At 41.1% G+C, this 17659-nt stretch overlaps 1 protein-coding gene across 5 annotated transcripts in view; it reads left to right on the top strand.

Moving 5' to 3' along the window:
• PARD3 (par-3 family cell polarity regulator) overlaps positions 1 to 17659 on the top strand; it is a 542078-nt gene that overhangs the window by 180445 nt on the left and 343974 nt on the right. For all 5 annotated transcript variants that reach the window (XM_053359113.1, XM_053359112.1, XM_053359111.1 and 2 more), the window contains exon 3: positions 10315 to 10495. In XM_053359113.1, the coding sequence (XP_053215088.1) occupies positions 10315 to 10495 (181 nt within the window). The remainder of the gene's footprint in view (positions 1 to 10314; positions 10496 to 17659) is intronic.

Below are 17659 nucleotides of genomic sequence, written 5' to 3' on the forward strand. Positions count from 1 at the left end.
CCTCCTTTGAACTCTCACCTTTTTATGGATGAAGAAGATCCACACCGTATGGAACACAACACTGCTATCATACAATTACTTTGCATTATTTGTAAAGGTAGTTAGCCAGAACAAGGTATCTGGAAGATTAAGTGGAAGGGACATGTGATTTGAGTTTCCTGAAACTGGTAGCAAGACCAGACCTCTTTCCTGAATAATATTGTTGACTTTCAAACAACAGAAATATTTGAGCTTAGGCTAGGTCTATACAAACTAGACCTTCCCCAACGTATTCACCTGTCCACTCTGAGCAAGTGAGCTGTAAAAGGAGGAGAAGCTGTAGCCTCAATTTTCCTTGCCCTCTCACTCTGGGTGAATGGACAGATTGGACTTAAAGGAAGAGGGAGAGTAGTCAGCAGTGAGGAGAAAACTTCCTGTCCAAAGCCCCTCCAAAACCTGGAGTAGACATTATCTAGTGCAGCCTTTATCAGTCTGGTTACTTCCAGATGTTTTGGACTACATATTTCTGTGCTGGCTGGAACTGATGGGAATTGATGAGCTGCATCTTTCCCCCCTTGCTCCTTTTACTGCTCACTTGCTTAACACTGGGTGAAGAGGCAGGGAGAGCACTGAGAAGGAATTGTAGCAATCGGCAGTGGGCCGTAACCTCTTGGACCTTAGAAGATGGACCTGCCATCAGCCATGTTTGGCAGCATGCTCTGCAAAGCTGGATAAACCTACCAAACTTTGCTTCTTGTTTTTGTTGGTGGGGAGAGGGGCTTACACTTGAGAACCATTTTTTGGCGTTATGGGTTAATTGATGGGGATAAAGGAGTGATACATGCACAGCCATGGGGAAGAATGGAGGTTATGACCTTGTTGATATTTTCTATCTATCTATATATATGAGATAACTGATAGGATTCCTTTCAGGTCCTAATATTCTGAATGTCCTTGTCTGTTTTCTTCAGTCCTCCAAAGTGTGCTGATACTCACAAATACCATTAGTTCTTTATTTTTTCTGTCACTCAGTAATGCTACCAGGGATTCCTCTTTCCACATCCTTCACTGTGCTCAGGATAAGAGAGCTATCCTCCATCAGTGATGGATGTGTACATGACCAGGGTTCCCAAAGCTGTTCTCGTCTCCCATCAAATGCTGTTAGTTCAACGCGGTTGCTTCCTCTGATGTAGTCTTAGACAAATTCATGCTGTGAGACTGCAGTTCTATTTTATTTAGTTTTAGTTTCAAGGTGGTTGTAAAATTTCTTCTGTCTCACAGCAAAGAATGTTAGGATCTTGATTCATTTATATCAGCAGGAAGCTTGTGACAATTTAATAAAGATCCCAGGATGAGTAAAAGAAGTTAGGCTTTATGGCACATTTTCTCTTGGGAAGAGAAATTGAGCAGGACTTAAAGAGAGAGAATATTGAATGGGGAGCAGAGCAAGGGGAAATGTTTGCTTTCCTTTTAATCTGTTTGCTTACCTGAGAAGGAGCAGTGGGGGATTAAAAACAAAAAAAAATGCATAGTTAGGAGACAATATGATGTCCTCAGTTTAAGAAATACATTGCTTTTGGGTAACAATGGATTGCACAAGGAGAGATATCTTAGCCCTTGAAAGAATATGCCTGTTTCTCTAGAGTGGAATACATTATGGAATGTTATCTAAACTTGATGATAGCAAATGTCTACTTGCCTTAATTCACTGTGTGTATATAATATAAGAAAGCACAATGCTGTTAAATGCCACTCTATTCATCAGAACGTTCACTTAATTGTATACTTTAGATTTGTATAGTTTTGCCCTTTTTGTTTTTCTAAAATAGAATGTTTTTTAGTTGAATATGCAAAGATTCCATTCTGTTTATCTAAATGTTTTACCCCACTTTTCGGAAAGCAAGGTAGAATAAGCATTGAAGATCAATATAAACCCACTCATCTAGAAACACAAAGAGCAGAGTAAAATAGCAGTCTGAGCTTTTAAACAGCTTCAGCAGACCAGGGAGCTGGCAAAATGTGAAGATTTTCTGGTTTAAGTTAGGTTTACCGGTTTCACAGGCACCCGCAGAATTATCCTCCTACTAAAATCTACCCATTGCTTTCACTTCATGCATTTCATCTGGTGCTTAAGTCTGTCAGACAGCACTTAATTAGACTTGGCAATAATGTACTGGTGGTTTGGCACTGATTTTTATCCCCAAATGGTGCTACCAAGTTCAGCAAGATGGTGATCCAAAAACAGCAGCCAAGTGCCTTACCATCGGGTGAGGGAATTGAGCCAGTGTGGTTCCATGTACAGTGGCCAAGTGTGGTGTCAGAGAACCCCAGTGAGCATTGACTGATGCGCTCTTAGCATCCGTTAAATAGTGGATAGAAAGGATAGGGACAATGTTTTACTGGCCTAAAATGCTGAACATACTCTCTTCACAGGGAGGGATTATCTTCTACGTCTGTGTGCTTACCACCCCTTGAATCATTTATTCAACAACAGTTGGGACCTTTATGTCCCTATTTGATCATTGATATCACCTGCAGGATTGCTGGGCTATCGCCCCAGGCTGGTGAGGCTCATTTGACATCGACATGAAACTGAGCCATTAGTGTCATTACCCTAGTCCTGTGGAACACTTTTCTATGCCACTAGGCTTATGGTGTTAGTTAAGAATAAACATTTTCTGTAATAGTTTTCTGTAATTTTAAGTATTTGCGTCATTTTTATTGTGTGATAATAGCTATTGTAGATTGCTTGGGGTTGTTTTTTTATAAAAATGGAATTGTGGTGTACAGGCATTTTTAAAATAAATAAATAGCAGTCAAATAATCACATAATGTTTCATAATTTGTTTCTTAATGTGGGTAAATTTGAGTTAGCATGTTAGGAGGACATGGCTTCAGTTCCATCTCTCTGTGTGTTTTGGTTCTCTTACTGGAGCCATTTCTCCATGTCCATTGCCTTACTGGGCCTGAATAGAAAGGTTCAAGTGGGGGCAAGTTTAGCCCCAGTCCTGAGGTTCTTCACCTGTGGTGCATAGGAGTGCAGTTTGAAATCAGTGGGAGTTTTGAGTAGACATATGTAGAATTGCACTGTAATGTGCTCTTTGTAAGCATGCATTCTCAGAAGTAAGTCTCATTAGGAGTTCAGAGAGTCTTACTCTTTAGTAAGTAATTTTAGTATTAAATGCTTTAGAGTGGGCATACAAATCACATCACATTTTTCTGCCACTGGCATTTCCTTCTTGCCCTAAAACTAATTGCTCCTGTTAACAGTCTTTTACAAGTATTCCTGTTTGTTTCAAGCATCCCATTACAACAACCCTGTTTGGTCCCACCACCCTTTTTGAAATTTGGATAATTTTGTTAAGCTGGTTGCAGCTTTATAATATTGCTAAGCTACTTTTACTCTAACCCCAAAGTGTCAAAACATTACTTTAAAAACAGAGCATTCTGTCGGTATCTCATCACTTGAATAAGGCTTATTCTTTCTTTTCCTGGAGGGTATACAAAAATATGACTTCTCAAGGTGATTTTCACTGGAATTGATTTTTTATATATATAAGGAAAGGTTGTGCTGTCGGCACTTGTAAGTAACAGCTGAGATGTAGAAGATCAAAGTAGAAGCTGGAAATAAGAAATGTTAATTTTCAGGGAATGGGCGGCCAGTGAATAATACTTCAGGTTGTAGGCAAGCTACTTGGAGAATAGAGAGAAGACCAGAGGCAATTTACGGTAATGGGTGTAGTACAAATCAAGGAAGCTTTGCCTACCAATCTTTATGGGATGGATTGTAATTGGATGGGCAAACTTCATATGAGTAGTGTCAGAATGTGGAAGAAATCAAGTTTGATACATTGGCTTCTGATCTTTTCAGTGTTCCCTCCCCTCCAGTCTTGATAAAATGAGGCCTCGACTTGTTCACAAATTGCTTAGTATTGCTGTTTCACACAACAGCTTTTCTCTACCAGTGAATTTGGAGAATGAATTAATCAAAGGACTGTCATTGCCGAATCATGACCTACAGATGATACTTGCACCTTCAGCAACTGTGTGTTATATGGAGGTATTCAGCAGATAGTGCATCTTCTAAGCCCTACAGTGTGAAAAAGCTACATCCCCCCCCCCAATTATTTGTTCTCCATTAAAAGATATGAATTGTCCCTTTTGTTTTCTGTTTCTCCACAACCAGTGAATACCAGTGACCAACCTGCCATATAGCTAATGTAATGAAGACACTTCTTAAGTGTGTGCAGCAGTAGCAATGACTGGGCCTGGCTTTGCCATCTCCCATAGATGCTGTTGCCTAGTTTTGTTGCTATAGGGGAGCCATCCCCAATCTTGGGTCCCTGGATGTTGTTGGACCACAACTCCCATCATCTCTTTTCATTAACCATGCTAACTGGGGTGATGGGAGTTGTAGTCCAATGACATTTGAAGATCCAAGATTAGTGAATGGTACTGGAAGGTGAGGATCTGTTGCTCTTTGTTGTAGTCTTTTGTCACAACAGTGGTACCTCTGGTTGCAGACGCTTAAGGTTACAGACGCTTCAGGTTACAGACTCCGCTAACCCAGAAATAGTACCTCAAGTTAAGAACTTTGCTTCAGGATGAGAACAGAAATTGCGCGGCGGTGGTGCGAGGCCCCATTAGCTAAAGTGGTATCTCAGGTTAAGAACAGTTTCAGGTTAAGAATGGACCTACAGAACGAATTAAGTTCTTAATCCAAGGTACCACTGTACCTCCTGGTTCTTTGAGCCAGGAAATCAGAAAAAAGGCTTGCACTTTTTAAGTGATGAAGTCATCTTTTGCATTGCTTGTGAACCAGTGAGGCCATTTGTGTTGTGTGGTTTTAGGTTATTCACATGTATTATGTGGTCCATTTTTTAAAAGCACAATTATGATGTGTGCACATGCATGCATTTCTATAAGGAAATCAGGTCTGAATATGAAGGTGGAGATTTGCACCAGCCTGATGCCTTTTTTCCATATTCTGCATAAACAATGTCTGAAAAATATCCATGTGCACATAACATAACAACATAACATAACATAAAGTATTCAAAGCAGGGCAACCCCAATTTAAATAATGGATAACCTCAGATACATACCTATGTATTCTCAAACACGCCAAAACTTTGGTGAGTATTTTAACAAAAATCACAATGGCTGTAAATATTCACATCTTTCAACACCTGGAAATCATAAACAGCACCTGGAAATCTGAACTAAAGTTCTAAAAACCATGAAGATATTCTGCGAAAGATAGCCCTGTCTGTCACACTCTTTAGCTTAGGAACTTAACTTCTCCTCTCTAGGCCAAACTAGAGCTGGCCTGATTGCTTTTTCAAGCAGAAATAGCTTGTGTTTGGGTAAGGGAGCCGGGAACTGAGCCAGATTAGGAATGTGATGTATGTGTAGACTTTAAACCAGAAATGGGGAACCTGTAGCCTTCCAGATGTTGGACTTCGACTCCCATCACCCCCAGCCAGCATGACCAGTGGCCAGGGGTGATGGGATTTGGTAGTCCAGCAGCATCTGAAATGCCACAGGTTTCCTACCCTTGCGTTTCATCTTTGCCATAGTACCCAATCAAAAATGATTTTTCAAAATGTCATGTTTTCATGCCCCTGGAAGCTTTCCTTGTTGTATTGCAAATATGTGCTAGTGGTGGTGAAATCATATAATATTTTGTTAAAACAGAGGAAAGAAAACCATGGTACAAAACTTTACTACTTGGTGAAGTGATTGTCTGGTAGGGCCTTTATGATGTTGTTGTTTTTGTTGGCTGAAATACGCCCCCCCCGCCGCCTTCATCCCTGTACTTTTCACACCCACCCATCCCCATAAGCACATAGGCAGTGGCTGGGAGATTCCAAAACTCCCAAAGTACATAAGAAGGACATGCAAGGTACTTCTCCTTTGGCCACCCTCTGTGTTTCTCTCTCTTGACTAAACTGGCCCCTAATTGAAGTACACTTGGGTGATATTGATTTCAGCTAGACTGAAGTAATATGGTTTCTCCTAGACCTAAGCACACATACTATGTTATTGCATTTGAATCCAATCTTCCATTTCAGGGCTCAAAGCAACATGTCAGAACTTGAATAGTACAAGCAGGTCTAACATTGCAGTTTCTAGGCATTAGCTCACGGTAATAAGAGCTCCTTGGAGATTTCTGTGATTATAAAAGTTGGCTTCACTGTGTTATCTTCCTTGACATTAAGATACAACTCTCTCTGGGAAACTCTTGCCAAGTATTTCGTTGTTGCCAAGTTAATTAACCAGGAGAATCCCCACTAGTTTCCCACCCCTACATCAGAACTTTCCAAATGGTGGGCTGGGACCTACCAGTGAGTTGTGGGAACTTCCTGGGTGTGTTGTCAGGCTAGCAGCAGAAGATGGGGGCATTGTAGGATAGATATATGTGGAAATATATTGCACCTGGTCCTGTTGACAGCAATAATACAGTTTGAATGGATTAATTTTATTCTCAGCCTATATCTGGGAATCTGGGACAGAAGCAAAAATAGATTATTATCTGTTTTAATTTTTGTGTGCATATGAATCAACTTCTTTTGATGTTTTTATTAATTACTGTCTTTCTCTCTCTCACACACAAACAAACACTGCTCAGGTAATATGTGTTGCTGTATATACTGTATTATGGGTGCACTGTCAACACAGTTTCGGTGTAGAATTATATTTTAAATAACCCAGTTTCCATGGGGAAGGCCACTGCTTATTTCTCAGGGTCCAGTTGATCACCATAAGACCTTCAGGTTGAATCATTATAGGATTTAGGGCTGTGCCAGCTACCCTTGCTCCCAACATCATGATGGCATCCATGGTGTCCTTCTAGATTCAGGTAGGTAGCCTTGTTGGTCTGACGCAGTAGAAATATATATATATATATATATATATATATATATATATATATTGCGTCAGACCAACATATATATATATATTTCTACTGCGTCAGACCAACAAGGCTACCTACTTACTGCGTCAGACCAACAAGGACATCTATATAATGTCCAGTAGCACCTTAGAGACCAACTAAGTTTGTTCTTGGTACCAAGAACAAACTTAGTTGGTCTCTAAGGTGCCACTGGACATTTATTTTATTTTATTTTCATATATTTCTATGGTGTCCTTCTGACATTGATCAGAAACACCTGCAGCAAGAAAGCCTTCACGTATACACGTGTCTGTAGATGTTCATGCCAAGCATTTAGATGTCAGGAGGAAGGCTAGCCAGCACAGTGGTTCAGTGCATGAAAATAACTTCTGAAGAGGGTTGACATATTGTGGGTTCACATTTTGTAGTTCTATAGTTACTGAATCCTTATACTGTTGCAGCAGTTCTAAAGAGTTACATTCCATTCTAATAACTTGTTTATCAATTATAAGAATGTGGAGCTATACAGCATTTCCCCCTTTCATTATGCAGCAATAACAAGAACACATTTAAGGAGCTTCCATGATGATACAATTAAACTGCAGTTACAGGAATCCATCAATCAAGCTGTAGTTACAGGAATCTATGTTTTTATTGCAGTTTTTCATTGTGCCTGGATGCAGATAGTCTGATCTCATACAAGGGTAGGAGTATCTCTCTTGAGAGTTGGTTAATGAAGTGATATTGGAGACACACACTGTCAGGCAGTATTAAAATACTGCCATAGGATATTTGATAGCTCTTGTCATGTTCTGAGACGGCTCCATACCTTTTCGCACAAGCACTACCACTACTTGCTTGTTAATGTTACAGGTATATATGCAAATTACCACTGTTTGTATGCAAGAAGAAGATTGTCTCTTCACTCTTGCATAGAGATTGCAAAGACCTGGAGAAAAACTGTTAATGATGTTGATACAAGCAATTCTTAGAACTTTGAATTAGTATATTGCTTTTAAATGTTGCTGCACATCTCCAGGTATTTCAAGATTCAGTCAACCATCTGGCATGAGTGAAGAATAGATTGGAAGAGATTTGCTAGCCAGCACAGCCAGGCTTCTTAGCCTGCAGCAAAGGTCCTTTCTCTAAACCATATTTTCATAATACATTTCTTAGGACTAGCCAACATGCTCTGAACCAACAGTTCTCACTCCTCCTGGCTTGCAGTGATACTGACTACCTCCACTTAAGAAGTTTCAAACTTCAAAACACGGCCAGCTCATTTATTTTTTGTCTGGCAGTACACAGAGATGTAGTTAGAAACAAGTAATTATGGACAAAAATTAGGATTTTCCCACCAGAGTGATTAACCCATGATGGGGTTCAGGAAATTGACTTTCCCAGGCAGATTCAGATTATCTGAGTGTAAGAGACATTGATTCTGATTAGAGAAATTAACCTGAGTTTTGATAGTATTTTCAAGGCAGTACTTACTGGGATGGAGTGGGATATCCCGTATTTTCCCATCTATAAGACGCCCCATGTATAAGATGCCCCCTATTTTTGGGGACTCCAATTTAAGAAAATGGGGGGGGGATGTATCTGTGTATAAGATGCCCCCAAATGTTTGACTTTTCTTTCTTTCTTTTTTAAAAAACTCACCCTAGTCTTATACACAGAAAAATACAGTAAGTGAAAAAAGTGTAGGTTCACATAGATAGTTTTTCTTCTATTTATTATGACACTTGCACTCTTGTGGTTCCTCCTCAGCTGAGTTTACATGGAATTGCTGTCTTACACTTAAGTAGGTATGACTGACTGACTGACTGATTCATTAATATATATATATTTGTCATTTTTTTGGATAAGCAGGCTTATCTCCAATACAAAAGTGCACATGTTGGTGCTAGGAGTTAATTGCACTTTAGCAGGCTCTGGTGGCATAACTGACCCTTATAGTTGGTTGGGGAGGCTCTGCCCTCCTGGCCTTCTGGGAAATGATAGAACTTAGGAAGTCATGTGAAACTTATTTGGCAGTTTCAGGTGGAGGTCCAGCACAATAAAAGGTCAGAGATGCTCCAGGTTGCTTAGAAATTAGGGTTTCTTCATGCTAATAAGCTATCTCTTTGCTACTAAAAAGTGCAGTTTCTTACCTAGTATAACTCAGTATCCAAAGTTGTTGCTGTGCTAATGCTAAGGCCTATGTGCCCTTGTTTTTTCTCCCATCTCAGCTGTTTCGAAGGTTTGGGGGCAATTTGGAATGGTGTATGATATAGCAGGGGTGGGGGCAACTCTACATATGCATGCATTGAAGTAACGTGTGTTGGGGGGGAGGAGGTCTTTATTCCCAGCCAGGGTTTTCCATCACACAAAGCACTTTATTTGTTTTTATTTATTTATTTACTTCTATTTATTTCATTTTATTCTATTGCCTATAGAAAAAAATCCCCCTCCATAGTAAAGTAAGTTTTGGGTGTTTGTTATGAATGAAACTATTACCTCAGAGTATAACCCCCCCCAAAGTTCTGTGTTTTTTAAAAATAAAAAGAATAAAAAGAGAGGGGTGGAGGAGAATTCAGGTTTTCCAGAGCTTCTCAGTTTTACATCTTTATTCTTGCCATCTCACATGCACTTGTATTTCAGCTGTCATATTAATCACCTGGCAATTGGGAGAAATGGGACCAATTTATTTGCTTTAAAAGGGTTTGCTGTGTGATCTTTGGCAAGATGTTTAATCCTCCTTGTGTCTGTCTTCTGTTTGAGAACTCTGGGTAAAGTCACATTCCTACCTTGCAGGTCTGCTGTGAGAATAGCGTAATCAATTGTTGTAACTCATTTAAGATAAGAAGGTACAGAAATGTTCCCTCAGTATTTAAACGATGAAGTCAACCTCCTCTTTTCTTCTTTTCTGTGCTAGAAAATGGAAGTTACTTATTTTTAAGATAACATTCTTTTTTAAACAGTCTCTGCCACGGGTTGTACTTTCAGACTCCTTTATTTGTGCACTTAATGGGTGCTGCTGCTCTTAAGGATTTTCCCCACCAGGACACAATTATTTTCACCCCTGTGGGTTGCTGTAAATTTTTTAAATTTACACCATTCAGGCAATGGCACCTCCTAAGGAGCCAGGCATGAGCTTTGTAGTGGCTAACCTTGACTCAAGAGCAAACCATGGGAGTGGAAGGTGTTGACACAATATCTAAGTGGTGTGGGAACAACTTTAGTAGTTGCAGCAGGAACTCCAATACGCATCTAAGTGAACAGATTCTTCCATTTGGGCCATGATCCAGGTGACATGCCAGCACACCCCTTGATGTGAGTGCTTGCACTTATTGGTCCAAGTAGGGGAAACTGCCACCTGTGTTTTGTGTAGCTGCTCTTCTGATGCTGCCGTTTAGTAGAATTCCTCTTCTCAACATTGGCCCTTTTGTTATTCGCAGCTTGTAGCTGTATTCGATGAGCAAGACCCACACCATGGAGGAGATGGCACCAGTGCCAGCTCCACTGGCACCCAGAGCCCCGAGATCTTTGGCAGTGAACTGGGCACCACTGCTGTGTCAGCCTTCCAGCCTTACCAAGCAACAAGTGAAATTGAGGTCACGCCTTCAGTCCTTCGCACAAGTGAGTAAAGGTTCCCGGTGCCTCTGCACATTTCATCTTCATTTACTGGGATGCCAACTTCTGTTACCCTCTCATGCTGCTGGGAATATGATTCATTATGTGTCTTTATCAGAAGCTGATTAAAGTTCAGAAAAGGGGTAAATGGTTGAGGCAGGCAAGTAAATAAGCTTCTGCCTTTTTGGTTTTTAATACACTGCTTATGAGCTGCTTTAAACACTCATAAACATGTGTGTGTGTGTCTGCTGCATCCCCAATTCCTAAGTAGCCGAGCATGAAAACTTGTAGCACAGTTTCAAGATTGTAGTTTCCAGAGTGGCAGGATTGACCTAGCAAGTGAAGATAAAAAAGATGAAAAAATGAAAAATTGGTCTATAGTACGTGCTTTGAGTTGCAAGAGACTATGAATATCACAGAGGTTGCTTGCATCACCTGGCAGTTAAACATAACCCAATGGCACAGTGAGTTATATGCCTTTCTACCCCTTTCAAATAATAATAATAAAAATATCAGGGAGTTGTCTTCACATCTCAAGATCTGAATATGTCAATTTCAGGGTGAAAATAAGGACACGTTGCAATAGAGATCACATTAAAAGTTATTTCCCTACTCTTATTTCACGCAGTACAACTTAGTGCTTGTTCTGATGTCATGTCACAGCTACCAATCATTGTAGGGCAGGGACAGGGAAACTCACAGTATCTCTGTGTCAGGACATGGGGTTTCCTATTGGAGGAGGTGGCAAAGGAGGGCAAGAAATAAATATGGGCTCCTAATTTTGGTGGCATTCTGTTTCTTGTACCTGCCCCCCCCCCAATATCTGGAATAAGCCTTCAGAAGATTTAGAAAATGGGCTTAGAATATCGCTACATTGCTGGACTACTTAAACACTGGTTCATGGCTACATTTCACTTAGTTGTCAGAAACCTAAGGTTGCAAGGATGAGCTGAGACTGAACTTTATTGCTTGATAAGCTTGTCAACTGAGGAGTGTTGCCAACATATCATCTAGATCAACTTCCTCCAACTTACTCTCCATATGCTTTTGATTACAACAGCTCCGACTGGGGCTGATGGAAGTTGTAGTCCAAAACAGCTAGACAGCACTGCATTCAGAGAAGGTTGATCTAAGGTAGGCGTGGCCAAACTTGGCCCTCCAGCTGTTTTGGGAGTACCATTTCCATCATCTCTGACCACTGGTCCTGTTAGCTAGGGATAATGGGAGTTGTAGTCCCAAAACAGCTGGAGTGCCAAGTTTGGCCATGCCTGATCTAAGGGAAGGGTTTATCATCTTTCTTGTAGCTTGACTCTACCTTGATTAAACAAATGGTTTGCTGTTCCCCAAGAGTTAAGTAAGGCTCAAATAGAAACTAATGAAATGGAGAATCCACACACACTTCAAAAATGTCATCGGACAGATGAGTGGGAAAGGTAACAGCAGACGCATGGTATGCTTCAATATTTCCAAAGGAATTCCAGGGATACAGCACTTCCCCTCCCTTCCTCTCCAAACTATATTGCAATACAAAACACTACAAAAGTTTCCTTTCTCCATTGACTTTCCTAAGTGTTATCATTCAGCGAATAAAACTGTTCATGTTACATTGATTAAAACATGAGAGGAAGGAACTTGTCCACCTCTTAGTCAACTCAAAATGCTAAGAACTTCTTACTGGATCACACCAAAGTCCATTTAGTTTATCATTCTATTTCTGGCAGTGATGAAATAGATACCTCTAGAACAGCCTTCTGCAAGCATGGCCAGTAATTGGGAATGATGGGAACTGTAGTCCAAAACATCTTGTTGGGGAAGGCTGTTGCGTGGCAAGGCCCCCAAACCAGAATAAAATTCACACTGACACAGAATTTTGGTTTAAGGTTATTGGGCAAATTTTAGGCCACAACTTTATTGATTACAGAAATGTGAGAGGTATTGGCTTAGGCATTGGCAAAGGGACTCCTGCCCCCTTCGCAGGAAGTCAGTAAGGGTAAACCACCCAAAGAGGAAGCCACATCGAGGGAACCCGCCTGTAGCTCTCCTCAGTGTCCCCAGACGCCTGAAATGTTCCTAGCCCCTCAAGCAGACTTTGGAAAGGATCCAGTCCCTGGATTCCTTTAACGGAATACCCCTGGTCAATGGAGGGGCAGGCAACGGCTGACCTCCCCTCCCCCACAAATCAATGAGCCAATGCCTAACTGCCAAACCTTACAAAGTTGTGACGATTGCTAAGAGGTAGGCGAAAACAAAGTGGCCAGTGCCAATCTTCCAAATGGAAAAATTCCTACCTGGCCCCCGTCCCCAACCAAAGTCCAAAGAAGGCCAGAGGACATCTAAAATAAAGGACAGGTGGGTGGGTGTTTGGCAGTGTGAAGCAGGTGTCTGACACACGTCACGCTGCCACTTTTACATCCCCCCACGATCACCCCACACAAAAGTGATTGGCCAAGAAGCTGGGGTGATTGTGGTGCCACCCTGGCATGACAGCATTGCTCCTCCCATGTCGGGGGGGGGGGGAGGAACCGGCCTGCGGGCCTGCCTGCAATCAGGACCATACTTAAAGATGATCCCACCTCTAAAATTGCACAAAGGGGGCACTCACTGTTTGTGACATACAGTGGTACCTTGGGTTACATACGCTTCAGGTTACATACGCTTCAGGTTACACACTCCGCTAACTCAGAAATAGTGCTTCAGGTTAAGAACTTTGCTTCAGGATAAGAACAGAAATCAGGCTCTGGCAGCACGGTGGCAGCAGGAGGCCCCATTAGCTAAAGTGGTGCTTCAGGTTAAGAACAGTTTCAGGTTAAGAACGGACCTCCGGAACAAATTAAGTACTTAACCCGAGGTACCACTGTACTCTGATGTGGATAGCTTAGGTTGTTCCTTTACCAAATTGTGGGTCCATGGATCTGCCTTACAGTTGAGGGATTAGGCTAGGGTTAAGCCAGACTTTTTATAGTCTTTTCTAGGTTTGAACCTTCATCCCCATTAACTGTCATGTGCATCTACTGCTTGTCCTCTATATTGAAAATGTAGCACATTGAGGAAAACTGTTTAAAGAGACCAACTTAGTCAATGTATTTGCATGACATTTATGTTCAGGGAAGAAATGTGTGAAATATTTTGGCACAGATATCCTAGAAAATCAAAAGCAATGTTCTGTGTACAACTTAAAAGAATTTCTTTCCTTTCTTTGTGGAATATTTTTTGTTCTTCGGGATGCTGCACCCTGTGGGTAATTGGAGCCATACCAGCAACGTGATTTGACATTAAAGCAAACCGATTTCAAATACCTGATTTAAATATACTTTGAAAATAGAAATAATATCCCTATTGTATTTCCTTTTTAACTTGTGAAGTGAAGCATGGCATACAAATGGTATTCTCAGGATTTCAAATAATTACCTTCTTATACTGTTCAGCTTCTATTCAGCTCATAAAACCCATCCAGTTTCATGGTAGTTGCAGATCCTGATTATTACATGTTGACAAGATCATATATCTATTAATTAGATTGGAGATGGGATGCAAAATTGCTGTAATTATTGTAATTTTCCAGCTAATTGTAGGGTTGGTGGTGAATATTTTACTTCTACCAAATGAAAAACAGTATTCCATCCGAAATTGTTTGGTAGCAGTTGTAGATATTTCTCTTTTTCTCCTTTGGTGCTTTGCAATTTTATTATTCCCCCTCCCACCTCCGCCTGCCCTGAGTATGCTTTTTCGAAGTACCAAATGGGCTACACCTTTTGACAATGCAGCTCATGTGGCAAAGCCTACATTTTGTTCTGCTGTTTGCATGCATCTGAGGGGTAACAGAGCAGCCTCTGTTTCGACGCACTGTCTAGGCGTATTAAGCTAAGGCTGAATGATCTGCTGAGATTTTCATCTTCCTTTGTTCAGGTTGCCTTGTTTCCCCCCGCCACTTTTTTGGTTTGTGTTTAAATTGTACCACCTTCCCTAGAAAGGAAAAGGTTAGCTAGATCAGCTCCAGCTGAGAAAGTAATATGCATCTGGACTGCCATTACCCCCTATGCACAAGACATAAAACCATGCATTCTCTGCAATAACCATGTACTGTGTGCATGGAGAGATGGCTTAGATTGGATTTTAGCAACAAATCAAGAATAATACTGGGAAATAAAGTCTTTGTGCTATTCTGTATAGAAACACTACAAGTCTTCCTTTCTTCCTTCCTTTTTTAAAAGTTTCTTATCTCCTTGTTTTTAACATCTATTTTTATATAAAATATTACCTAAACTAAATTTTCTGCTGCTTCATTTATTTAGTTTAGAGTAACTGTGTACTAGATAAAAGTGCATTTTTTATTATTACTAAGTGGGTATCTGTGTACTTTACAGAAGATGTACATAGGGAGCTTGCTGTGGAAGATGGGTTGAAGCAAACTGATGCTTATTCCCTGCTGAAATGTAGAAACTGGAGGCGCAGGTGAAAATTGCCAAACCTAATGAGCAATTTGGCAGATAAGACAGGATGTCAGGCGATGACAGTTCAGCCGCAGCGGCACTGCCTGTGAACCAACTTGTTTGTTTCAGAGGACTGAATTTAAATACTATAAATGTGATCGCTTGCCATCAGATAGCAAACAAGAGCTTTTCTCCTAAATATGTAGCTGTGCAAGCTTTAAAACATTTGAAGTGGTTTAGAAATGTCTGTCCTTCCTTTCTCATTAAGAGTTTATGTATATTTAGAAGTGAAGAAACTGGGCAGCTTAAAAAAAATAGCAAGGGAATATAAAACAACTCATTAAATCTTCAGATCATCCTTATATTAAAACATAAGAGATAAAATGTGTAACTAAAATACCTCTGTGCTTATCCTCCACCAGTAAATGCCTCTTTCTTTCTTTCTTTCTTTCTTTCTTTCTTTCTTTCTTCCTTCTTCCATTCTTTTTGTTAAGTCTTAAATCACTACTGGAAAATGTTTGCGCTCTGGTTTTGGTGGTCTAAAAGGTTAGTAAACTTGAGAGCCAGCCCAAAATTTTATTTATTGACCCATCCCTGGCCATATTCCATCAGACCAGGGGTTGGACTAAATGACCCTTATCACCCTTTCCAACTGTGTGATACTACAAAGCAACTACTCTGCTTGATGGCTGTACTCTGCTTCCGCAGTTGGAGGCAATAATGCTTCTGAATAACAGTTGCTGGAAACCATGGGAGGGGAGGGGACTCTTGTGCTTGAATCCTGCTTGTGGGTTTCCCACAGACAAAGGGTTGACCACTGTGAGAACAGGATGCCAGACTAGATGGACCATGGGCCTGATCCAGCAGGCTCTTCTTATGTCCCATTATGGCTCTACTGTTGCACAAGTGGTTCTATCCTGGCTCTTTTCATGCATTGCCATATTGTCTGTACCTGATATGCCAAATTCTTCCCCAGCCTGGCCTGGATCTACCGTATTTTTCGCTCTATAAGACGTACTTTTCCCCTCCTAAAAAGTAAGGGGGAAATGTGTGTGTGCTATGGAGCGAATGCAGGCTGCGCAGCTATCGCTGAAGCCAGAACAGCAAGAGCGATCCCTCTTGCTGTTCTGGCTTCTGGGATAGCCACGCAAAGCCTGTTCAGGGCAGGGGGAGCCTTCCTCCTGCTGCCCTGAAGAGGCTTTGCATTGCTTTCGCTGAAGCCAGAACAGCAAGAGGGATCACTGCACAGCAATCCCTCTTGCTGTTCTGGCTTAGGGGATTCAGAATATTTTTTTTCTTGTTTTCTTCCTCCAAAAACTAGGTGCGTCTTATGGTCTGGTGCCTCTTATAGAGCGAAAAAAACGGTACTTTGTCACCTGCCCTTACCAATTTTATTTCAAAAATTGTCAGATTGAGTGCTGTTTCAAAAGGCACACATTCAAAGTCCAGTAGAAAGTTTAGATACCGGGAATGAAACAAGTATGTTACAATTTTACCCTGTCCTTCCTTCTAGGAGATGGGATGTACAAGATTTCAACACTCCCCCACCCCCACCCCATTAGGATTGTGAGATTGGCTAAATGTGAGATAGTAGCTGGGCCAAAGCTCAGTGGTAGATGATCTGCTTTGCATGCAGAAGTTCACAGTTTCAATCCCTGGGACCTCTAGGTAGGCCTGTGAGAGAACCCTACCTGAAACCATGGAAAACCGCCTCCAGTATTGAGCTAGATGAACCAGTGGATCTGACACAGTGCAAGGCAGCTTCCTCTGTTCCTAAGTCAGGCAGAGACATGGGCACTTTGAGGTGGGGGGCAAGGGGCAGATCCCCCCAATGAACCATTAAAAAGTATGATTTTAGCATTTGTAGGACCTGGAGTATGAAGCAAAATGTACTGGCCTCCCCCTCTTCTTTCTTCCTTTATGAGAAACTAGCCTGCTCCCCCTTTCATAGTTTTGCTTGGCGTCCCCCAACAACAAAATCCTGTGGATATCTGAGTGGTGTTTTGATCCTGGGTTTCTCTGACACTAGTTCAGTACTCTATGATCTACATCATGTTGTGGTTTTGCTCCATATTGATCCAGAGCAGACCTCGATGTATAGTTAGCAGGGTTCCCAAAAAAATAACTCTGAGGCAATCGGCTTCATTCAGCAGAGTTTACTGAAGGCAAATGAGTATAATGGTCACAAATCCAACTTTTCTGGATTGGCACAGTCTATAAGAAATCCAGTTGTGGCAAACTTAACTTAAATTTACAAGAAGATTAAAACCTTAACACTTAAACATAGTATGTACAGAACACCACTCTAGAAGGAAAGAGAGACAGAAAGTGAAAACCAGGCTCCTTTTGGCCTATTATTATAGGACACCATGACCTATAGAAAGAGATAACAGAACCAGTTTGAACCAGCTGTTCAGCTTCTCTGAAGAAATAACCCAAACATCAGGAACCTTCTGACTGTTTCCAGGCAGAATAGAAAACTTACTTGTCAGCTAGAAACTTCCAACTTGCACCAGCTTGTATAACACAGAGATGCCTTCAGAACCTTCTTGAATTAATTAGAATAGGAAAGATCTCTACACTTTAAACCAATACTTTCTGTACCAAAAAAATGCAGTACTGACAGTATACAGCATAGTATCTTAATGGGGAAGGAAGAAGAGAGTCAGACAGGCAGGCAAAGACAACATCAGGGGGTCTATTCCAGTCAGACTGTTCCCTTTGCCCCGCAATGGTAATG

This window comes from Podarcis raffonei, chromosome 12 (assembly GCF_027172205.1).
Source record: "Podarcis raffonei isolate rPodRaf1 chromosome 12, rPodRaf1.pri, whole genome shotgun sequence".
NCBI classification, from domain to species: Eukaryota; Metazoa; Chordata; class Lepidosauria; order Squamata; family Lacertidae; genus Podarcis; species Podarcis raffonei.